Raw genomic sequence first — 23,585 nt, 5'->3', positions numbered from 1 at the left:
CCACACCTGGGCCCCGACCATCACCTGGGCCCTGACCATCTCCTGGGCCCCGACCATCACCTGGGCCCTGACCATCACCTGGGCCCCGACCTCTACCTGGTCCTGCACCTGGCCGGGCCTGAGCCCCTCACCTGGGCCACGACCATCACCTGGGCCCTGACCATCTCCTGAGTCCCGACCATCACCTGGGCCCCGACCTCTACCTGGTCCTGTACCTGGCTGGGCCTGAGCCCTGCACCTGGGCCCCGACCAATACCTGGGCCCCATGTCCTGGGCCCCGACCATCACCTGGGCCCTGACCATCTCCTAAGTCCCGACCATCACCTGGGCCCCGACCTCTACCTGGTCCTGCACCTGGCTGGGCCTGAGCCCCTCACCTGGGCCACGACCATCACCTGGGCCCTGACCATCTCCTGAGTCCCGACCATCACCTGGGCCCCGACCTGTACCTGGTCCTGCACCTGGCAGGGCCTGAGCTCCGCACCTGGGCCCAGACCATCACCTGGGCCCTGACCTCTACCTGGTCCTGCACCTGGCTGGGCCTGAGCCCTGCACCTGGGCCCCGACCAATACCTGGGCCCCATGTCCTGGGCCTCAACCATCACCTGGGCCCTGACCATCTCCTGAGCCCCACCCATCACCCTGGGCCCCAACCTCTATCTGGTCCTGCACCTGGCTGGGCCTGAGCCCTGCACCTGGGTCCCGACCATCACCTGGGCCCTGACCATCTCCTAAGTCCCGACCATCACCTGGGCCCCGACCTCTACCTGGTCCTGCACCTGGCTGGGCCTGAGCCCCGCACCTGGGCCCCGACCATCACCTGGGCCCTGACCTCTACCTGGTCCTGCACCTGGCTGGGCCTGAGCCCCTCACCTGGGCCACGACCATCACCTGGGCCCCGACCATCTCCTGGACCCCGACCATCACCTGGGCCCCGACCTCTACCTGGTCCTGCATCTGGCTGGGCCTGAGCCCTGCACCTGGGCCCGACCACCACCTGGGCCCCGACCACCACCTGGGCCCCGATCATCTCCTGGGCCCCGACCACCACCTGGGCCCGACCATCACCTGGGCCCGACCACCACCTGGGCCCCGACCATCTCCTGGGCCCCGACCCCAGGCCCGCCCCGGGGCCCGCGACGTCCGCGTCGGACCCCAGCCCGCACCCCGACCCGGCCCGCCCACCTCCGTGATGATGTCGTGCAGGTAGCGGAACGGGGGCTTGCTCAGCAGCTTCTCCGTCAGCGGCGGCCTCCGGATCACCTTCCCCAGGGCCTCCTGCGTCCGCCTCACCACCGCGGCGTTCATGGCGGCGCCGCCCGCGCCGCCCCGCGCCCCCCCGCGCCCCCGCGCCCCCGCCGGCCGAGCCTAAGCCGCGCTCCCGGGACGCCGCCGGCCCCGCCGCCGCCGCCCGCTCCCGCCCCGCCGCGCCGCTCGGGCTCCCATCCCACAGTGCACCGGCGGCGGCCACGGCGCGTGCGCGGGGCGGAGGGCGCCGTCGTCAGGGCGGCGCGGCCCTAGCAACGGACGCGCCGCGCGGCCCCGCCCCGCCCCGCCCCTGCGCGCGGCGCCTGCTGGGAGAGGGCTGGACCACACGTGCCGCGGGCGCCTAGCAACCAGGACAAGCCACGCCCCGGCTCCATCCGCGGGGGGCCCGCCAGCAGCCCGCGGGCTTTGTGATGTTTCTAGTCCAATTCTAACGAAAAGATGCACTTGGCAGCTACAGTTTTAAAGCTTTTTTTTTTTATTGACACGTAATGGACATATAGAACATTAGCTTTCGACATTTGTATATCCTGCAAAACGATGAGCGCAACAAGTCTACTAGATACCCGCCACCATAGTTGCTAAAAGTTTTTATTGTGATGAGAACCTTTAAGATGTGCTCTTTAGCAACTTCCAATATGTAACACAATGTTGTTGGCCATAGTCGCCATGCTGTGCATCCTGTTCCGCGACTTCCTACAACTGGAAATTTGCACCTTTTGACCTCTTTCATCCTCTCGCGTTCTTGTAAGAGTATCCTTATAACTTTCATTTACATTTATTTTTTTTTCCATTTTCAATGCTCTTCATTCTTTGCATGGACTTGAATTTCCATGGGGCATCACGTTCCTCCTGTCTGAAGAACTTCCTTTACTATTTCTTTTTGCAAAGGTCAGCTGGCAAGGCGTGCTGTCACCTTCCCTTTGTCTGAAAGCGTTTATCACACTTTCACATTTGAAAGATTGTTTCACGGAGTATGCAAGCTGAGTTAACTCTTTTTTTTTCCCCAGTACTTCATGGATTTTATTCCACTGGCGTCTGGATTGCACAAAGTCAGCTCTAGTCCTCTGTTCTATGTATCTGGCTGCCTTCAAGATTTTCTCTTATCATTGGTTTTTATGAATTTGCCCATGGTGTATCTAGGTGTGGGACTTCTTTTTTTTTAATTTTTATTTATTTGTGATAGTCACAGAGAGAGAGAGAGAGGCAGAGACATAGGCAGAGGGAGAAGCAGGCTCCATGCACCGGGAGCCCGACGTAGGATTCGATCCCGGGTCTCCAGGATCCCGCCCTGGGCCAAAGGCAGGCGCTAAACCGCTGCACCACCCAGGGATCCCTAGGTGTGGGACTTCTTAAATTAAATTTTATATTTGATTATTATTTATGTGCAATAAGCATCACCTATTTTAAGTATACTGGTTGATGCATTTATTTACTGCCACCACAATCATGACACAGAATAGTTCACGCTCCCTAAAATATTTCCTCTTGCTCATTTGCAATCTGTCTCCTCCGCCACCCCAGCCCCAGGCAACCAGTGATACACTTTCTGTCATTATAATTTTGCCTTTTCCAGAGTTTCATATAAATGGAATCATACAGTCCATAGTCTCTTGTGTTTAATTCTTTCTCTTATAATGATTTTGAAATTCATCTGTGCTGCTACCTACATGAATATGGCATTCCTTTTTGTAGCTGTGTAGTATTCTATAGTATAATTTGTTTATCCATTTACCAGTTTATCAATATTTCGATTGCTTTTGGGTTTTGATTATTTATGAATAACACTGCTAAGAGCATTCACATACAGGTCTTTGTGCAAACATAGTTTTCCTTTTGTTGCAGGGCTGCAGGGTTCTTGTCTCAAGGAGTCGAAGAGTGAATCTCATGGACACAAAAGGGTGAAGGGAAGTGAAAGTTTATTAAGGTAAGGTAAGAACAGAAAGCAAAGCTCTCTAGAGTGAGAGAGTTCCTGAGGTGTTTTATTGAAAACTGACCAGGGAACTTGAATCTTCTTGACATCTCTACCACTGATAGCACCACGTTTACCCCTCCTTTGAATTTGGTAGCTTTTAGTGGTCAATCTGTAACTATCATAAAAATAACTTGTCTCTGACATTTAAGGCAAATGAGGTGGTCTGGTTAGGTTCTCTTATCTCTGGTTCCTTATGCATTTTTCCACATTTGGGATTTCTGTCAGCCTGGGTGCACTGCCCTCTACCCATCTCTCCCTACCTAGCCCTGCCTGTCCCTTACTCACTTTCTCTTGAATGAATACCCAGGAGTGGAATTTTCAGGTCGTATGTTAAGAATATGTTTGATTTTACAAGATGCTACCAGATTTTCAAACTGGTGGTATCATCTTTCATTCCTACCAGCAATGTATGTGATTTCCAGTTGCTTCATATGCATGCCAAGACCTGATAGGTCAGTCTTTTTTCTTTTCTTTTCTTTTTCTTTTTCTTTTTTTAGGTCATTCTTTTTAGCTGCAGTCATTCTAGTGGTGGTATAATATCTTATTATGGTTTTAATTTGCATTTCTCTAGTGATGTGTGAATTTGAACTGTTTTCATGTACGATTTGGATATTCACTGTGTTCGGTGAAGATAGCTCATAAAGAAGTGTCCAGGCACGTTCAGTGAATCCCTGCTGTGTGCTGTGAAAAATAATAAAAGGAAACATCGCCTACAATAGAGTCAGGAGGCCAGCAGGAGGAGCTCGCATTCCCAGCACTGGTTATCAACTGCAGATCCAACAGGAACAGAGGGACCTTGCACACGGATATTATTTTATCCACCCAGTGCAAGAAGAAAGGTTTCCTCCCCGCCAGGAGACAGCCCAGCCAACCAAAGACAGTCACAGCTCAGCCCGTGAGAAGCACTTCCAGCTCCCAATTTCCTTTAATGGACGTTTTGTTTATAACAGCTCCCAGGGATGCCTGGGTGGCTCAGCGGTTGAGCGTCTACCTTCAGCTCAGGGCCCCATCCCAGAGTCCTGGGATCAGGTCCCGCATCAGGCTCCCTGCGAGGAACCTTTTCCCTCTGTCTGTGCCTCTGTGTCTCTCATGAATAAATAAATAAAATCTTAAAAAATAATAAATAACAGCCCCCCAATTCCCTCTTTCCTCTATAGAAAAGAATCTCTCTCCTTTGTTCTAGGGACTTGCCTATGGTATTGCTGGAGTTTGCTTGTCCTTGAATTCTCTGTTATTCCAGAATAAACCCATTTTTGCCACTAAAATAACAGACAGTTTTATTTTTAAGGCTAGCAGTGCCGAGTACTGCCTGGTGCTGGGGAATTCATGGAGAACTAGGTACCTCCTAGTAAGCAACGTCCATGTCATCGTCTGCAATCCCCTGCACCTGAGAACATCACTGTCCCTGCTGCTAGTTGCATCCTGCACTGCATGAGCTTTGGCCACCCAGACAGAGGTCAGGTGAGCCACCAGGGCTCACTTCCTCTCAGCGGTGCCAACCTCGCTCTTGCCCATACCCTGCCAGGCAGATAGGCTGTCTGTCTGAGACTTTCCTGAGAAATTAAGGGGGAGGAATTTGACAACACTCACTATATAGAGCTATTCCATGGTCCATGGGAGGAAAAGCACCCAGAAAATTGCACCCTCAGAAGTGTTCCCTCCTGGGTAGCCTCAGTTACTAACCCTGCTCCCCAGCTTCCAAGTCTGGATCTACCCCCATGGCCAGAGCACTTCTGACCCCTGCCTTGTCAAATCTCCCTGACTTTCTAGAATCCCCACCATCTACATGTGTATCATCCCATGTACCCCCCTTCCTTTCAGCACTGGGTGTTCCATTCCAGACTCATCCCAAGGAGGGGGTGGGACAATCCCCTGGGACGTTTGGCCGTTCAGCCCCTTGGAATAGTCCAGGGTGGTGATGGACACTATGACTCAGTCTCCTTCCGGGGCTCCCAGATCTCCAATGTTCTCCTGATTGTCCACATGTTTATCTTTATCACACACATACACATTCTGCTTCCCAAGAACAAATGTTCTCAAAAAGTTCATCCAACTCCTTGAAGAAGAATAGTTTCCCAAGTACATCATCGTTTCTGAACATCCTTGCCCACACTGCCACCAATACTTCATGTTCACGTGAAGAGCAGGTTAGCCCCCTCTCTTCCCCTCTCTGCCGCTGCCCGGCGCCTCCACCGGCTTCCCAGAAAGTCTTCTACCTGGGGGATGGACATAGCGACACTGTGTCCATCTTCACAGCTCAGCCCTTGGCTCACAAAGGCTGGCCCAAAGCTCTGAAGAGGATGATTAAGCCTTTAGACAAAGATGCACCAGCTTCTGGCCCTGCAGCTGTTAAAGAGAGAGGGGGCAGCAGGACCGCCAGGTGGGACCCACGAAGCCTTAGCGCCTGACAGCTGGAGTGTCCTGCCCGGATGCCTTCCCTGATAGGCTCTCTGAGGCTGAGCTGGGAGCACGGGGGCTCCTGGGAGGAGTACCCACTTCTGGCTGGGCTGGCCTGAATAAGTGGGGGGGGGGCTCAGGGAGGTCAGCGACCCTCGTCTGTGTCCTCATGTGCCCTGCCTTCCCGACAGCACTGCCCAGACCCCTGCCTCAAAAGTTCACACTAGATAGACTCCTCCTCCGGGCCCAGGGCCTTGGGACGGGTGGGAGCAGCAATGGCTTGTCTATGAGGGTGGGTTGCCCAGAGCAGCGGGGACGGGGGTGTGGCCGCAGAGAGCCCTCTGGCCCTGAGGGTCCACTGAGCACCAGCCAGTGCCACATGAGGGGAAAACCTGATGCTGGCCTCTCCCACAGCCGGCGGGGAGCAGGGGAGCCATCTAGGCCAAGGAGGCTCTGTGCAGGCCTTGCTGCTGCCTTTGGGACCAAGGGCCATGAGAGAGGGTCTCTGAGAGGATGGGGACAAGGAAGCAGAGCCCCCAGGCCCCACTCCGAGCCTGTGTGAGGGAAGCAGGCCACAGGGTATGGGCGGCAGCCTCTGGGGACACGATCCCGGTCACAAAATGAATCCTCCTGAGGCCTCCACGCTGCCCTCCACAGGGACACCGGGGCAGGTGTGCGGGGCCCGACAAGACCCAGCCAAGGAGTCCAGACTCCGAGAAAGAGACGTGGAACCACCTGAGGAGAGTGGGGAGGAGGGGCCCAGAGGCCGGCGGGGAGCCTCCAGTTCCGGGGGCTGGCGGTGCGGGGGCCGGGCCGGCGGCTGAACTACCCTCAAGCACCTCAGAGTCGTGTGAGGCTCAGAGGAAAAAAGAACAGGAAAAAGTCATTCATGACAACAGAGAAGTGATTATATAACTATAGGAAATCACGGCACAGAGAGCATTTGAGACATAAAGAGCTGGCAGGAGATGCACTTGAAATAAGCAGCTTCCAAATGAATGGAGGAGACGACAGTGGCCATGACTCACCCCAGGAGAGAGAGCTCCACAAAGCAAGGGGCTCCCAGACCCTGCCTCCCCTCCCCTGAGAGGCAGACGATCCCAGAGACAAAGGCCTGGGAGCCCGAATGTGGGTCAGCCTGCAGGACACAGCCTCATCGGCCGGGGATCCAACACCGAACTCCCTGGCAGGCTCAGAAGGAAGGCATCAGTTTGCGTGGCCATCAAGTGCCCTGCTGTGCGCTGCCCCGTCTAAGCTGGAAGGTGACCGGCCCCCGCTTTGTGGAGCCTGACGGATTTGCGTGGAAGACCTTGCTCCCTCCTCTCCAACGGAGCCTGGGGGAAAAAGAAGACCAGACCTTCTTCCTAAGCTTGCTAAGATCGTTTCTGCCTCAGGACCTTTGCACTTGCAGGTCCCTTTAACTGAATAACAGTAACACGCTTCACCCAGATCTTCATATAGCTGGATCCTTGCCATTATTTGAGTCTCAGCGCACATGGGACATCTCAGAAATATCAAAAATAGAGCACATCTGAATTCTCCAGCATGTCATTTTACCTTATTTCCTTTAAAGTACTTAACACTGTGAAACTGCTTTTTATTCATATGTGCCCTTTTGTTTTTGTTTGCCCTTTTCTTCCCCGACCCCAATCACTCCAGAAAGTGAGTTCAGCGAGTAGAGGGGCCTGTTTGATTTGCTCACCCCTGAATCCCTGATACCTTCAACACATACGGGCACTCGGTAACTATTTACTAGATGCTGAACGGACCACAGTCTTATTAAAACTGCTCTTTCCAGGGGCGCCTGGGAGGCTTAGTGGAGGAGCATCTGCCTTCACCTCAGGGCATGATCCTGGGGTCCTGGGATCGAGTCCCACATCGGGCTCCCCTCAGGGAGCTAGCTTCTCCCTCTGCCTGTGTCTCTGCCTCCCTCTCTTTGTTGTGAATAAATAACTACAAATCTTTTTTTAAAAAATTGGTCTTCCCAAAGGACTCTTAATAATATGGTTTGTCAGGGATCCCTGGGTGGCGCAACGGTTTGGCGCCTGCCTTTGGCCCAGGGCGCGATCCTGGAGACCCGGGATCGATTCCCACGTCAGGCTCCCGGTGCATGGAGCCTGCTTCTCTCTGCCTCTGTCTCTGCCTCTCTTTCTCTCTATGTGACTATCATAAATAAATAAAAATTTTAAAAAATATTAAAAATAATAATAATAATATGGTTTGTCAATACTAAAATTTTAAATGAAAAAATTAAACTCTAATGTTATATAAACAATGGGATCTCAGCAATGTTAAATGTCTATGTGTGTGAGTGTGCGTGTGTGTAAATACATCCATCAATTTCAAGGATTTCAGAGACTATCCAGGAGTTGGGATAGTGGGATATTCTTCTGCTTCCCTATCCTCCTTATAATATAGATGCATTTCTCAATAAATAAGAACTTTTAAATCAAAAACAAAAGTTAAGGGACGCCTGGGTGGCTCAGCAGTTGAGCATCTGCCTTTGGCTCAGGTCATGATTCCAGATCCCGGGATCAAGTTCCACATCGGGCTCCCTGCATGGAGCCTGCTTCTCCCTCTGCCTGTGTCTCTGCCTCTCTCTGTGTCTCTTATGAATAAATGAATAAAATCTTAAAAAAAAAAAAGTTAAAAGTTGTCAGAGGAGAATTCCCCAACTGAGGGAAAACCATGGTATGGACAAACCGTGTTGGTAAGCTGTGTCCCAGGTGCCCGTTTGCACCCCATTTGTGTATACGTGTTTCTAATGGGATCATTTACAAGACAAGTTTACCTGTGAAGGTGCTGTGGTGAAGGGTAGCCAGCACCTGGAGCGGCCTTGACCTGTAACCAGCCACGCAAACTGGGTGGGTTCTGACCTCTACAGCCCTGTTACCCCACCAGGAAAGTGTGAAGGATGGGACTCTTTTCCAAAAGCAAATGAGGACAAAGCACACGTGTGGACTTGGAGCTTTCGGCAGGAGCAGGTGTCCGCCGGAGCAGGGAAGGGAGGGTCCCACCTGGGCAGGTGCCCAACCCTGCAGAAGCTCAGCGGGCCCGGAGCCGCTCACCCCACCTCCCCGAGCCCAGGCCCCCCTGCGGGTGCCCTTTCCCACAGTGCCGGGCCCTCAGGGAGGAGAATCTGAATGTCCCCCCTGAACCAGCGCACCTGCCGCCCTGCTGTTGACTCCTGTCCACTCCTGGGCCCCTCCTCTGGGGCCTCCATCAGGCTTCCACCCACCGTGACCCAATGAGGATTGAGGGACTGGCTGTGCAAGTCCCCTCCCCGCCAGGACACGGGCTCCGGGAAGAGGGAGCCCGCTCATCCTCCGTCTCAGGGCACGGATGAACCTCAGCCACATAAGCCCGAAGGAGGAAGTGTTACCCCCACCGAGGGAGGGGGCCTGCCTCACCTCCTGCCCCCCACAGGCAGCCCACATTCCCGTGGGCCTCCGGCTAAGAGAGCTGCTTTCAGGAGCAGCCTGAGGAGGCAGCAGGTAAACTGAGGCTGTGGAGCTGAAGGCCCCCACCCCACCACACCCCACACACACTCACAGCTGACCTGAAGCCTCGGAGTGGGGTGAGAGGGAGCACGAGCCCCCGGTGCTGCGGTCACACAGCCGTCCAGCAGGGGCGCCACCGCAGGATGCTGACAGGATCCGGGGCTCAGAGGGTTGTTGTAGGGTCGCGGGGTGCACAAATCCATGGAGGCCCAGGGGAGGCTGACGGTGGGCAGGGGGGCCTCCCTGGCAGCCTGCAAAGAAAATCTTAACTCTTGTGGCCGAAGTTCAGAAAATCAACTGCAGGGGAGGTGGGGCCCCAATTCTCAACTCGGGGAAGTTTGGGGGATCAGAGAGCAACCTAACTGGCCAAGGGAAAGGAGGGAGTGTGGGCCAGGGGTGCAGCCTTGCAGGCCTTGGGGGGCCCACGGGGGGAGGGCTCCACCTTGCACTATGGCCTGGATGAGCCTTGAGGACACTAGGCCCCGTGAAATAAACTGGTCACAAGAAGGCAAATACTGTAGGATTCCACGGATATGAGGCCCTAGTGTGGAAGTCACAGACCTCCGGCCACAGACGAGAGGCCACCGCGGGGCGGGGGGCGACGGGGAGCTAGTGCTCAGTGGGCTGGGTTTGGATCTTGCCGCGTAAAACCAGTCCTGGAGATGGCTTGCACAACGGGGTGAAGGCACTCAGTGCTCTGGAGCTGCACGCCTAAAAACAAGCATGATGGTAATGTCTACTTTAGGCATATTTTACCACAACTTAAATTTTAATTTTTAGAAAACAACCCTCGGGGGACCCCTGGACGGCTCAGTCGGTTAAGCATCTCACTCTTGATTTCCGCTCAAGGCATGATTTCGGGGTCCTGGGATAGAGACCCACATGGTTGGGCTCCCTGCTCAGCTCCGAGTATACTTCTCCCTCCCTTTTGCCCCTTCTCCAGTTCGTGCTCTCTCTCTCTCTTTCTCTCTGTATTTCTCCCTCCCTCCCTCTCTCTCTCTCTCTCAAATAAATAAAGTCCTTAAATAATAATAATCAGGGGCACCTTGGGAGCTCAGTGATTGAGCATCTGCCTTTGGCTCGAATCCTGATCCCAGGGTCCTGGGATCGAGTCCCACATCGGGCTCCCCGCAGGGTGTCAGCTTCTCCCTCTGCCTGTGTCTCTGCCTCTCTCTGTGTCTCATGAATAAATAAATAAATAAATAAATAAATAAATAAATAAATAATCTTTAAACAGTAACAATCAATTAAAAACAATCCCCAGGAGAGTCCCACCGCTCCGGCTAGTCTACAGAAGAGAACACTGAGGCTCAGGAACTCACCCAGCATCATGCACCTAGTCAACAACAGGACTGGGATGGGGTTCGCGCCAGGGTTGGCTCTCTGCGTCCATACAGGACTACCTTGAAGGTCCTGGCTCTTAACCAATTAGAATATTTCCCCTTAGATGACCCTGCAAGAGGAAGGACATGCCCATCTCTGGGTCCTTACTGAGACAGAGGCCCAGGCATGATGTGCTGTCTCGGAAAGCCAACATTTAGCCAACAATGTCGACGTTAGTTCTTTTACATCCACTTTGTTCAATCCAAACAGATCAATTGTATGTGTGCCCAGCAATTGCAGTAAATGTAAGACAGGTAATACTAGGCATAATGGCAGTATCTGGAAGAAAAGAACGGGCCGGGCCCAACCCTGGGACTCCGGGGCCCGCCTGCAAGAGGACCTTGGAATATTTTGAGATTAAAACAATTACTTTTACTGTAAGTGCAGTGACATTTTACAAACAAACCCAAAACAATTCAACTTGCTGGGACCTAGTAGGCTCCCGACAAAGGCTGAGCGCACGAGGCTTGTCTTTGCCTGAAACTCTCTTTGCGAACGTGGGGCTTGGCTGCGTGCAAGCGCTGAGTCGGTGACCCCATGGTGCCCGACAGCCAGCTCTGAATCCCAGTTAGCAACTGGGGGCTGTGCTCTCAGGGTATTCCCATGTCCACTGTTGACTTTGTGCCTGAAGACAGGTTCAGGCTGTAGCTCAGAAAGGGGAAGCCAGAGTCTTCGAAATTTTCCAGAAAGAAAAGAGGTGAGATTTCACAGAAGAACGAGGGCTGAGCTTCCTTCCCACCTGCTGAGCCCATGCCACTTCTCTTAAACACAACCATTGTCAACTGGAGACATATTTCAGGTCTCCTATACAAACTGAACAAAAGTTTCACTGGCCGCAAGAAGGCGGTTGCTGAAAATGGGTCAATCTTTTGATGCTGATGAAAGATGTTGGTCCCCAGGGATAAGTACCCCACACACATACACACACTGAACACTCACACCGGGCCATGCAGCGGGAGGCCCAGAGCCACCAGGGACAGACATGGCTCTTGCAAGCACCATGTGGCCTGGGCCTGAGCACCCTTCAAAGACCTGGAGGGACCGCCTGCAATCGTAGGAGCTCCACCTACAAGCCCGCAGTCAGGTCCTTTCCTGCCCTCAAAGGGCAGCTTCCAGGGCAGCTCATCTCTGAAGTTATATATATGTGACCCAAAATCTTGATAACACGAATATTGAGGAGGGAGAAAAAAGGAGTTAAGGGAAAAAAAAAAACCACCATTGGATAGCTTGGAAGCTCATCCTTGGAAACGGAAGAAATAATTCTTATCTTGAGTGACTTTCAAACATATTTGGAGACCTTCTAAACCTAGAGCCCAGGTTTAGTACCTAAGACTTAAAAAGCCTCTGCTATCCTGGCATGGATGTCATCAAAAGTTGCCTCACCAGTTGACGCGTTCTGAGTTTGAGAAGTCTGGAGTCTTGAGCAAGGACAGAGAGGAGGGCGAGAACGGGAAGCTGGGGTCCGGAGTGGGAGACAAGGATGCACAGTGGTCCGGTCTCGGGCACCTGGGATGGGGGAGACTTGTCTCATCAAGTGACTGCCTCGACACTGAGCAGTCCCCACCCTCTGCTGGCTGGGGGTGCTGTTTAAGGCCCCGCGTCCTCACCCAGATGACCCCGAGGGTCCTGTCTCATCTTCACTGATGGAAGAGCAGGGCAGCCCCACATTCCAGCCCTGGCACCTGCAGGGACCCCCGGTCCAGGTGGGACCAAGTGAGCCTGCCCACCCCACCCCCCAGGGTCTCCTCCACACCGCCCACACCCAATCTCTTGGCAGGGCCTTTAAGCCAACATCCTTAGAAGGCTGTTTGTGTCTAAATCCACGTGAGAAATAGCGTGCAGAAATTAGTAACCCCGAACCCGCGATTATTTGTACCAGTGAAACAGGAAGGCCGCATGCAGGGCTTGGAAAACCCTTTCACTGCATCTGTCCCAACAGAAATAAATCACTTTTATGTATTCCCTCCCAGGCCCAGGGTCGGTCTCCATCGGCATGCATTTTTTATATGGTCAGACATGCAAGATACATACCCCCCCCCAAAAAAAAGCACAAATTCTGCTTCGTCTTTTGGAATATTACTGTGTGAGCTTTATTTTGACTTCACAGGTATATCCATGCCCATCATTTTATCTTTTTATCTGTCTGTAGCATCTTGCCATGTCTTGCCATGACTCCTAAAAGCCTCCAAAGATCCGACATGTGCAGTTGCACAGTACGTCTCAATCCCCGAGAGCTCACGGCTGCTCGTTTGCTGCACTCACAGCTGTGCCTGCTGTGCATCGTCAGATTGTTTTCTGCAGTTTGTTTATTGTTTCGCTGTCTGACTTTTGCTCTGTGGACTATTTAAGTTGTTCACATTTTTGCAAAAATTTGGACCACAAATATAAGCTTGGTAAATCCCCGGCAGTGGTTGTTCAAAATAGTGCACAACTCATATTTACCCGATTATTGAAGACAAATGCTGGGGAATGAAATCAGACAAAAATAATACCTTTGCAAGGAGAAAAATCCAGTGTTTTTGCTTTTTCATTGCTCAGGTCCTTGCTCTTCATCCCTATGAGTATAACCCTGATCACAAAGCAAGCCAGTTTAATCTGATACTAAACATCCTACTCAAAATTAATTTTTTATTTTATACTAGGTAGTTTATAAAATCTGAAACTATATCTTTCTAATTAGGAAATGCTTATTATAATATATAAAGGCAGGTTACATAGAACTTATGACCTACACACATATACATATATAACATGTTAAGTACTCCTTGCGGACTACAGGAAGGGCACTGAAAAACAGAAAGAATAAAACCAACATCATTCGTGTTCCACAACCCAGGGAAAAATCACTGTGAGGGTTTGGACGTTCCCTTTTGTTTCTCTGTTGTGTACACATTTGCATAAAAAAGCTCCCCCCCCCCCAAAAAAAAAAAAAACCAGAGACTGCCAGGTTATGATCCTCATCTACAAAGGAGGTCCATTTTCTTGTCATAAATTGCAAATCTGGGTCTCTGGGGTCAATATTTGAGCTCCAGTGGCGGAGGGGGGGGGGGTCTCTGGCTCAGCCACTAGCCAAGCTTACCCTCCCGACTGTCACAGAACAAGCTGTCAGGAACTGAGACTTTCCGTGACCTCCTCCTGGCCTGTGACCCTGAGGGCTGGAAGTGGTTTGGGGCTGGAACGCCAAGGTCCGCCCAGATTCCTGGCTCCCCAGGCTCAGACAAGAAATGTCTGGAGGGCCAGATCATTCTGGAAGGAAGAAACAGGGATGCCTGGCAGCCATCAGTCCCTCACTGGAGCCCTCATGGCATACCAGCATTTGAGTGACCGGGGCCATCAGTCATGGGAAGGAAACTTGAGTAGCCTCCTTCCTGCTGACAGCAGATTTTATGCCCTCGAAGAGCAGGAGCACGTGGTCTGAGGACTGGTCTGTCTCTGCCACAAACAACGTCCTGAGAGCCACTGTCACAAATCCATCACAGACTCCTCACGCAAGAAGCCAGAGGTCTTGAAGACTGAGGAATACTCTTACAATGGAAACCTCAGGGAGATTATTTGGTAACAACAGGCCCTTTTGGAATCGTCTAAATGGTTTGGAAAAATAGTCTTGTAGGTGTCGAGCTCTCCTTGTAACTGAGCAAATCCAAACTGTTTCCTAAAGCAATGCTGAGTTGGCCACGTTGGACTGGACCCGGGGTGAGGCGAGGCGGGCCTCCTCTCCTCACGCATTTGGCCCTTGTAGGTATTGCCTCTTTCATAACAGAGTCACGTTGGTAGCTTGGAATTGGCCACAGTTTGGGTATTTACAGCAGAAAACTTGGCAAGTGCTACAAAATCTTCCCCCTTCAGAGAGTCAGCTGTTAAACTTTTACTAGCATGTTGCTGGAGTCATCCTGGGAAATTATTAGAACCAGTTCCTGGTGTCCTTGCTGTAACCCTGAGTTCTACATCACGGAAGAGTGCCCCTAAGCCAGTGAATCCTCCTCTAGCTCTGCTGACATGTGACCTTCTTTATAGGCTTGGAATCAAAGGCAGTCGGGGGGGGGGGGGTAGGGGTGAGTGTGGAGGGCAGGTCTTGGGAGCAAGCATCATTTTGCAAGGCACCTGGTCCAGGTGAGGTATCTAGCAAGGACGACCCATTCTCTGGAAGGTAGAAGGCACTACCTCTGCCACCTAAGAGGTTCCTGGGAACTTGGGACTTTGAAATTCTCAGTCCATTTCTCCAGCTGCCCACATCCACGGCCCAGGAGCCTTCCGTGTCTGCCCGCTGACCTTGTACAGAGAACCTGTCAAGGCTGCGGCTTTGGTCTGCTTTGTAGCTCTGTGAATCTTGTCCTCAGCGTCTAGACAGTTCCAACAGTCCATGTGGTGGCTACGGGAGATGGGAATTTGCTGAGCTGCCATAGAGGCCCTTGGGCTTGCAGACTTGGCCTGAGTTTGGCAGGAAACAGACCTAAGCCTATCATTTGTTTTTCAAGGTCTCCAGCACTCCCTATGGGGAGCCACCCTTCTCCATAATCGGCATCATTACCACGGGACCCACGAAATCCCACATCCACTTGATCCCTCCGTGCCTGGCGCTCTGCTGTGCCCCATTGTGATTAGCCACCGGTGAAAATTTACATAACTGCAGTGCAAATACACCACTGCTTGGTGGGTTATTACCGGGGTCAGCAAATTTTTTTCTGTAAAGGACTGGAGAATACAAAATTTAGGTTTCGTGGGCTTCACATGATGTCTACAACTTGCTCTTTGACATTCTTTTCTCCCTTTAAGCTTTAAATAATGTAAAAACCACTCTTACAGTGGTGCCTGGGTGGCTCAGTGGGTTAAGCATCTGCCTTCAGCTCAGGTCATGATCTCAGGGTCCTGGGATGGAGCCCCTCGTTGGGCTCTTTGCTCAGCTGGGGGTCTGCCTCTGCCTCTCCCTCTCCCTCTGCCTCGCCTCCTACTCATGCATTCTCTCTCTCTCTTTCTCTTTCAAATTAATAAATTTTTTTTAAAAACTGAAAACAAAACAAATAAAAAAATAATAAAAAAAAAAACTGAAAACACATTCTTAGCTCAAAATCCATTCAAAACAGTCCAAGGCTGAACCCCGATTAGTACTGTCCCACTTACCACTAGGAATGGGGCCCCTATTTGAGACGGGCAGACGGTTCTAGCCCAAAATGAGCCCCTGAGAGTCTGCTTTCTAGAACCATTCTCAGTATCCGGTATCTTAGTATAGGTTCCCTAGAAAACAGAGCCTCAAGATAGGCTTGAGAACAAATGCCGTAATCCGGAGGTGCAAACCAGGGCAGCAAAAGTGACGGTTAAGGGGAGAAAATGCAGGAGGAGGCATTTCCACGGGGCCCCTGCTTACCGATGGCTGCAGAGCAGACATTCAGCAGGTTCACGCGCTCGGCCTACAGGGCTTCTCAGGCCGGGCTGAGTGAACAACCATCACTGGGATCTTTGCCCACAAGAGGGCAAAGCGTGAGGAACGGACCGGCTGGCACCCTCCTGCCTTCACAGGCTAAGTGGGAGGCTTGCCCTGCCGTGCCCACGCAGGACTTGTGGGAGGAACCCAATAGCATTTATGACAATGACGTTTCTGGGTGGCGGTGACAGCTACCCGGGCTCTGAGGTCCAGTGAGCCCCAGGCTGCCTGGGACCCTGCCCCCATCTGGCACATGTGGACTGGAACACACAGGCCGAGGTCTCCCAGAAAGGAACAGAGGGGACAGGGCCTCATTCCTCATTCTCGGTTCAGTTCGAAGGACTCACACAGGGTGCGGAGAGGCTGGGCCAGGACTGGGCTCACAGGACAGACCCAAAGCTGCGAGCACCCCCCATGGAATCCCAGTTTGATACTGTCAGCCTGTGGGGTGCTCGCTCTTCCTCCATCTGCTGAGGGCTTCGGAGGCACTAGAAGCTTTGCAGGGTGGGATCACAGGGGGAATGACAGGCTCTAATCTCCTAGGGACTCCCGGCCTTCCCCGGGTCCCCTCCCCCTCACCATCCCCCTCCCTCCACAGCCCCCCACCTATAGCTGCCATAGGCCCACCCCGTGGGTCGGCCAGGCCCCGGAGGCCAGGGCTTGGCAGGCCCCCCTTTCCCTCCTCCATACACCCCGTTCCCAGGCCACAGCCACACAGCTTGGGAGAGGGGCAGGTCCTCTGTGCTCTGCTCCCCTTCCCTGCCTGAGGCAGGGATCTGGGGTGACTGTCCCACCCAAGCCTGCCTCCCGAGGAGCAGAGCCCAACTTGAATCATCCACTGCCTTCTGAGTCCAGAGCATGATGTCAGGGGGCCTCCTTGGATCCCCACCAGCTCTCTCGGGGTCTCATGGCCTCAGTGGAGTGTCCTAGTTGATGCCAGGGACAGGTATGCCAAATTCCAAATTCCCTTGAGCGCTCATTCCAAGATGCTGGTCCAGACCACTGACTCTGCGGCGGGGCCCAGGGTCTGTCCCCACCACCTGCCATCTGCTCTGCTCGGTGGCGCTGATGTGGCCTCTCACTGTGCAGAGGCAAGCACACGGGCTTTCTGGGGGCTCCCAGGTGCTGGTGGTGGCAATGCCAGGGAGTCCATCTCTCCCCCAAGTCCCTGGCACCCCCACCCTAAGCCTCCCTCCCTGTGTCAGGGGCCACAGCAGCTGCCATAGTGCCACAAGGGTGGGGGCCTCCTATTTGCCCCTCCTCCTCCCTCATAGGGCCCGACCTGTTGAGGAGAGACAGGGACACGGGCACCCAGCAGCCCTCCTGCCCAAGCTCTCCTTCTCGGTGGGCCTGTGGCGGGCCCCAAGCGCCTGTAGTCCAGTCACCTGGGCTCCTGCCTCTGCGCCTCAGGTGACCCACCACCACCCCTTGAGAACGATCCAGTCAAACCCCTTTGTTTCCTCCAAGAAGCTCTGGTCTGGGGGCAGGCGGTATGTCTTCCACATTGGGCAGCAAGGAGAAGCCAGTGAGCCAGGGCAAACGAGGCAGGTAACACACTGTGAGGCCCAGGGCAGAATTTTCCGGAGGAAAAACCTACAGGCAGAGACTGGGGCAGAATTGGCAGGGCCCTGTCATCCCAGGACAGGCGCCGAGGGCCAGCATGGCTGCGTAGACCCGTGGTGGGTGTTGGGACATGTGAAAAGCCCGCATCCCAGCTGTCGGCACCTGTGAATCCTTCGGGTCTTTGAAAAGGAATTAAGAGGGTTCAGGCAGCAGCTGGCCAGCCACGTCGGAGAGGGAGCTCTCCGGCAGGGAGGACATTCAGGGTTCCAGACGGACATTGGAGTTTGGACTCTGGTCACCTGGTTCCCAGACTCCGCAGGGGTGTGGTGGTGAGGGTGGCCAAGAGATCATTCTGTAGACAAAGGTGGTCTCTGCCTGGTGATGTAAGACGTGGCCCCACATGATTCCTGGGTGCACTGTGACATCAAGGATCTTTTGCAAAGGGACGGCGGGGACCTGGACACATGTCCTGTGGAGCTGTGAGGGTGAAACGACAGCACACATGTGGAGTGTGGTGCCTAACTCGGTGAGTGCATGCTGGGCCTCAGCTTGCCCTGAGGCCTGTGCTGCCCGCCCCCCGTCACCCCCCGCCGTACGTGTGCGGCTCAGACCTCAACCTCCTGAAGGACCCAAGGCCCTGACGCAGATGGGCCTTGTTTGTCCCCCAGTCTGACACTGCCCCCAGGACCTCCGTGGTTGGGGGCTGCCTGTCTGGCTACCCCTCAGGGCCAACCAACCCCAGCACTTCGGGCAGAGCCAAACTGGGGTGACAGCCTCAGGGACCCCACAGCGGGCAGCGTGCGACTGGACGAGAGACCCTGCCACGGGGCCTGCATCGTCCCGTCGGGTGGCGCACCAGTCCAGGAGAGAGGCTTCCGCCCTCCGCAGACAGAGGCACCTGGGAGGTGGCAGTCACCTTGCACACAGGTGGCCCTGTTGGCATGCTGTCTTTCCTGGGGCCCCACCAGGAGACTGAGGGTATTGGTGGCCCAAGACCTCCGGAGAGGGTGGTGCTGAGCTGCCAGAGACCAGGCAAAGGTGTGGCCGCAACTCAGCCTGCCCACTGCCGCCCCCACCTCCCTCACCAAAGGGGACACTTCAATCCTTGGGTTTTCTTTTAATGGCCTCATGACCAGGAAGTTTGACGTTTTCATCCTTTCTGAAATGATACGCTAGCGAACAGATTTTTTGGTTTCAGTTAAAACCATGTCTTTTATTTAGAAAGCTGATAAGAGAAGTCAGTTGGGTACACGTTTAATCAGTGGATTCCTACAGCAATCGAGGAGGAGCTTACAATATTAAAAAAAAAAAAAAAGGGCAGTATCAGGGCGCCTGGGCGGCTCAGTCGGTGAAGTGTCTTCCTTTGGCTCAGCTCATGATCCCGGGGTCCTGGGATCGAGCCCCCTGCTCGGGGGGTGGGAGGGGAGTCTGCTTCTCCCTCTCCCCCTGCCTGCCACTCTGTCTACTTGTGCTCTGTCTCTCCATCAAGTAAATAAATAAAAATTTTTTTGAAAGAAGCAGAAACTTGAGCAATAATATTTTCATTCATGTATATCTTTTGTTTTAAATTATAATAAGGAAGTAAGCAAGTCTATACAGATTGTTATATAGTCGAGACAAAGCTATGGTGATTTAAATTATTTGCAGATCTGCAAAAACTAGATTAACTTGGGTTATTATAAAGTAAATAAATTTCATAAATCAATAAGTGCCATGGATTAAAACCCCATTATACCTATGTATGATTTAAAAGAACCACCACAAACCTCTCAGCAAACTGTAAGAGAAAAAAACCCTTCTCTATCCGATAAAGGCCATCTATGAAAAAGATAAGCACCTAAGGCTGACATCATACTTCATGGTGAAACATCAAGTGCTTTCTCCCGCAGATGAGGAACGGAGCAGGAATGTCTCCTCTGACGGTGGCAGGTGTGTCTGGCTGACACAGTGCCTGTCGCAGAGTAGTTGCCCAGGACACGGCTGGCTAACTGAGTGCACGAGTGGATGAGAGGGCTGGTGAGTGGCTCTGCAAGGGCATGAGGCCCAGGCATAGAGGCGCCCCAGGCAGGGCCCCGGCATGGGGTGGGTAGGGCTGGGCCCATGGGAACAAACAGGTTGGTAGAAGTGGCCTGGGGGCGGGAGCTCAGCAGCCTCTGGCTGGGAAGCAGGGTGAAGGCAGACACCAGCGGCCAGCCCCTTGCCCTGACAGCATTCCCCAGGCAGCTGGGGAAACTGGCTTACCACCCCCTGCCCCGGCTTCCTCCTTGCCAGCCTGTCACCCTTGGTGCTCATAGTGATTTGCCTGGCCAAGGGTTCTGTGTTAAGGTGACAGCTAACCCAACACATTTCCAGGTGAGTATAGGCTGACCAGGAAAGGATTCATTCCCAGCACCACTTTAACCCTGTAGCAAACACACACACACACACACACACACACACACACACATTCAGGATTCTGGGTTCAGTGAGAATGGCACCTATGGACTTAGCCTGGTTCTACGGGTGTCACTTCATCTGCATTGCAAACGACGGATCGGATGAGATACACTTTGCATACCAACCCCCCACAAACACTTAGACCTAGACAACTATTTGTGGAGTGAATGAAAGTTCCCAATAACAAGAATAATAATAATGAAAAAAAAAACTTAGCTGTAAGATCCTGAAAATAGGTTAGGTTCTGATGGGTTCTAGAGGTCCATTATGTTTTATAGTTTTTTAAATAATAGATTTCAACATCTTTCTACCAGATTTATGGGTAGAAATAGAAAAGGCTAAATTTAGGGAGGAAATGTGACATGAGGCTACAAGCTGAATATGGAACAGGACCACAGAAAAGCTGAGCGGGAGAAGAATCTCTGTGTGATGTGGATGAGCTGTCTGTTTACTCTTGTTTCCAGAACAATGGAGCTTACCATTGACGTCAATGTACATGAAGGAACAAAAGGCCTTTGGGTGTACACAGGGTGCAGCTGGGCCTGGATTTGCTTGGGGCGTGTGTGTTAGGGAGGGGGCGGGAGGGTGTCTAAGTGTCAGTGTCAGAGAAACAGGAGGAGGGCCTCTTTCACCTTGGAGTGTGAGCCACACACGGGGGTTTGGGGGAGGTAGGGCTTCCGGGGGCAAGGGCTGCCCTGATGAACTTGGCATAGGCCCAAGTTTGCATCTGTGTCTGACAACGTTGAATTCACGACTTGTCAGGGAGAAGGAAAGAAGCGGCTCCTGAATGTGGGTTTGCCTGCAGCAAGAAGAGGCCCAGTGGAGGGAGATGCCAGAGGCCCCTTCGGCCCTTCAGAGTCCCGCCGGCTCCCCCTCCCTGCTGGGACCCTGCATTTTCAGAGCCTGCTGCAGCTGAGCGGCCTCGGATCCCGCATGCTGCTTCATGTCCTACAAGCAGGTCCCGGGCCTCTGGCCTGTCTGCGAGGACGTTCCCCAGGTACCTTTTTTTTTTTTTTTTTTTTTTAGTTTTTATTTATTTATTTATGATAGTCACAGAGAGAGAGAGAGAGAGAGAGGCAGAGACACAGGCAGAGGGAAAAGCAGGCTCCATGCACCGGAGCCCGACGTGGGATTCGATCCTGGGTCTCCAGGATCGCGCCCCGGGCCAAAGGCAGGCGCCAAACCGCTGCGCCACCCAGGGATCCTTCCCCAGGTACTTTAAACAGAAACCCCAGGCTTCACGTGCCCCAGGCAATGCTCAGTGAAAGAAAACCGGCAGCAGCCTGGGTGCTCCAGGTGCGCAGCCTGCGTGCTCCAGGTGCACAGCCTGGGTGCTCCAGGTGCGCAGCGTGGGTGCTCCAGGTGCGCAGCCTGCGTGCTCCAGGTGCGCAGCGTGGGTGCTCCAGGTGCGCAGCGTGGGTGCTCCAGGTGCGCAACCTGCGTGCTCCAGGTGCGCAGCGTGGGTGCTCCAGGTGTGCAGCCTGGGTGCTCCAGGTGCGCAGCCTCCGTGCTCCAGATGCGCAGCGTGGGTGCTCCAGGTGCGCAGCCTGCGTGCTCCAGGTGCAGCACCGTCTCCCGCCCGGAGGGAGCCCTAGGCCCCCCGCCCCTGGGTCTCTCCGGCGTGCACCTTAGGAAAACCTTCCTTTTGCAGACGCCTTTCCTTGTCGCTCTGCAAGGGCCGCTGCGGGTACCTCCGGCCTTGGTGAACCGACTATTTACATTCCCGCTGCAGGAATGAGCCGGCCCGTGTTCCCTAGTGACGTGGTTGGGAGCGTCATTTGTTTCTCCTGTACCTCCTCCTGGTGGAAAGGACCCTCATTTGCTGAATCCAACACTGCGACACGTGAGCTCAGAAAGAAGAAAGGCCCCTCGGGCAGCTGCCGGTCCTGCGGACGCGGAGCGAGGGCGGCCCTGGGAGGCCCGGTGGGCGTGCACCTGCCGCTCGGGGCTGCAGCCTGGGCTCGGCGCGGCGGGCGGAGATGAATGGGCGTGAGTAAGTGAATGAACGGGACCGAGGGAATGAATGGAAGCTGCCCGCAGGGGGCCTCCGGCGGGGCGCGCCTCCGGCCGGTCCCCGAAGGCTGCAGCCTTCCAGCAAGGCCGCGGCTTCGCGGAGCCCGGCGCCCCGCAGACCACCCCCCCCCGCCCCCGCCGCCCCGCGCCCAGCTCCCCCGGGCCGCGATGGTACGCGCCACTCCGCGCTCGCCCCGCCCACGCCCGCCGGCCGTCCTGAATGGAAGGAGCGGAGACCGGAAGTGGAAGGGACCACTCGGGAGGACGAGCGGGGGGGGGCCGAGCGCGTCGCGTCTTCATTGAGGAACCGACGCTGTGAACATGGAGTTCCATGTGCGTCTTATGTAAAGAGAGCGACGGGCGCTGCAGCCAATGGGCACGCGGCGCTCGCAGGCCCGGCCCCCCCGGTATGCAGATGAGGCTGCGCTCCAGCCAATGGCTGCAGCCGGGGGCGGGCGCAGCGCGCGCAGTCACGTTTTCCACTATGTGACAGCGGCGGCGGCTGCGGGCTGCGCTCGGCTCCCGGCGGCGGCGGCGGGGTCGGCGGACGGACGCGCGGAGCGGCGGGGACGCGGCTCGGTGAGGCGGGCGGGCGCGGCGGGCTGGCGGGCGGTTGGGCGCGGGCCGCGGTCGGGGCAGCCTGGCCGCGGCTGGTTACGTAACCAAGGGCCTCGGGCCGCGGGCTGGGGTCCGGGCGACCCGCTCGGGGCGGCGGCGGCGGCGGCGGCGGCTCCTGCAGCCCTCGGGGGCATTGGACTCCTCCGCTTAAAACCGGCGCGGGGCGTGGGAGCGGGGGGTGAGTACTGCTGTCCCCATTTTGCAGATGGAAAAACCGAGGTCCGGAGAGGTCAGGCTACTTGTCCGAGGCCGGGGCGCCACTGAGCGACTACCACCTGGAACTGCCCTTCTCTAGATTATTTTTGTTTTGTGGATCTTCCCTCTCCTCCCCGTGCCCCTTGGGCAACCCAGGGTGGGCACAGCTGCCCCCGGGGAACATGCAGGGCCCCACAAGGGAGCTGGTTTCCCGCCCAGGCTCAGGCTGGGGAAGGCCTCTGATGGGCACAGGTCTGGGAGCGGTACCTGGACAGCCCGTGGTCCAGTCCCTGTGCCAAGCCAGGTCTTGAACCCTGTGCACAGGGAGGCGCCACCCAAGGTCCGCCCGCTGTGGCTCCCCTGGACCTCCCGGTAATTATTCCCTCTCCCCAGACTGAGTAGAAGGGGGTCCCACCCCGATGCAGCAATCACACCATCTTTGGAGGGTGTGCCTTGCCTGCCGAGGCCCAGACATGGACCAGGGGCCCGGCAGTGGCCTGCTTCCGTGCTCCAGGAAGGCCAGGTAAGGGATGGGAACCCGGTTGCCAGGGTTTCTGTAACCTACACGCAAGAAGGCAGTTTGGAAAGCTGATTCATACAGCAGAGCCAGAAGGTACCCTGGACATCATCCAGGGCAGCACCTTGGCTTGACAGATTAGGACACTGAGGCCCTGACACCTTCTGGGCCCACACTGTGGCAGGGCCAGGCCCCGGCCCGGTTGTCTGCAGGGCCTTCCCATCATCCTGAGGGTCTCGATCTGGGTCAGGATGAGCTTCAGAGGTTCTACAAAAGCCTGACATCGGGTGCTGAATGCTGAGT

General features: G+C 54.6%; 2 protein-coding genes and 2 long non-coding RNA genes across 23 annotated transcripts in view; 2 read left to right on the top strand and 2 right to left on the bottom strand.

The window, feature by feature from the left end:
* Positions 1–1,338, bottom strand: part of TRAF3IP1 (TRAF3 interacting protein 1) — a 58,828-nt gene extending 57,490 nt beyond the window's left edge. For all 14 annotated transcript variants that reach the window (XR_013363494.1, XR_013363495.1, XM_077869444.1 and 11 more), the window contains exon 1: positions 1,186–1,338. Coding sequence is in view for 12 of the 14 variants with exons in the window: in XM_077869444.1 (XP_077725570.1) it covers positions 1,186–1,308 (123 nt within the window). In the remaining 2 variants the exon portion in view is untranslated. The remainder of the gene's footprint in view (positions 1–1,185) is intronic.
* A 279-nt stretch (positions 1,339–1,617) lies between these two features.
* On the top strand, positions 1,618–4,492 carry LOC144296325 (uncharacterized). Its single transcript, XR_013363490.1, has 3 exons — positions 1,618–2,013; positions 3,112–3,198; positions 3,813–4,492. It is a non-coding gene; the product is annotated as an uncharacterized LOC144296325 (long non-coding RNA).
* LOC144296326 (uncharacterized) lies at positions 1,758–16,495 on the bottom strand. 2 transcript variants are annotated; one of them, XR_013363491.1, is made up of 3 exons: positions 15,884–16,495; positions 9,198–9,389; positions 1,758–6,972 (listed from the first exon to the last, which is right to left on the bottom strand). It is a non-coding gene; the product is annotated as an uncharacterized LOC144296326 (long non-coding RNA). The 2 variants fall into 2 exon arrangements; XR_013363492.1 differs by lacking the exon at positions 15,884–16,495 and adding an exon at positions 9,700–9,839.
* A 1,378-nt stretch (positions 16,496–17,873) lies between these two features.
* The window catches only part of PER2 (period circadian regulator 2), a 44,680-nt gene continuing 38,968 nt past the window's right edge, over positions 17,874–23,585 (top strand). For 2 of the 6 annotated variants that reach the window (XR_013363488.1, XM_077869438.1), the window contains exon 1: positions 22,458–22,531. The gene's annotated coding sequence lies outside the window, so the exon portion shown is untranslated. Of the gene's footprint in view, positions 18,030–19,392; positions 19,520–20,696; positions 20,937–21,671; positions 21,933–22,457; positions 22,532–22,598; positions 22,749–23,265; positions 23,289–23,585 lie in introns of those variants that run through there. The other 4 variants (XM_077869439.1, XM_077869442.1, XM_077869441.1 and 1 more) reach the window with 4 other exon arrangements.

Source organism: Canis aureus, chromosome 24, assembly GCF_053574225.1.
Source record: "Canis aureus isolate CA01 chromosome 24, VMU_Caureus_v.1.0, whole genome shotgun sequence".
NCBI lineage: Eukaryota > Metazoa > Chordata > Mammalia > Carnivora > Canidae > Canis > Canis aureus.
The sequence above is the reverse complement of the archived record's forward strand: the minus strand, read 5'-3'. Positions and strand labels throughout refer to the sequence as shown.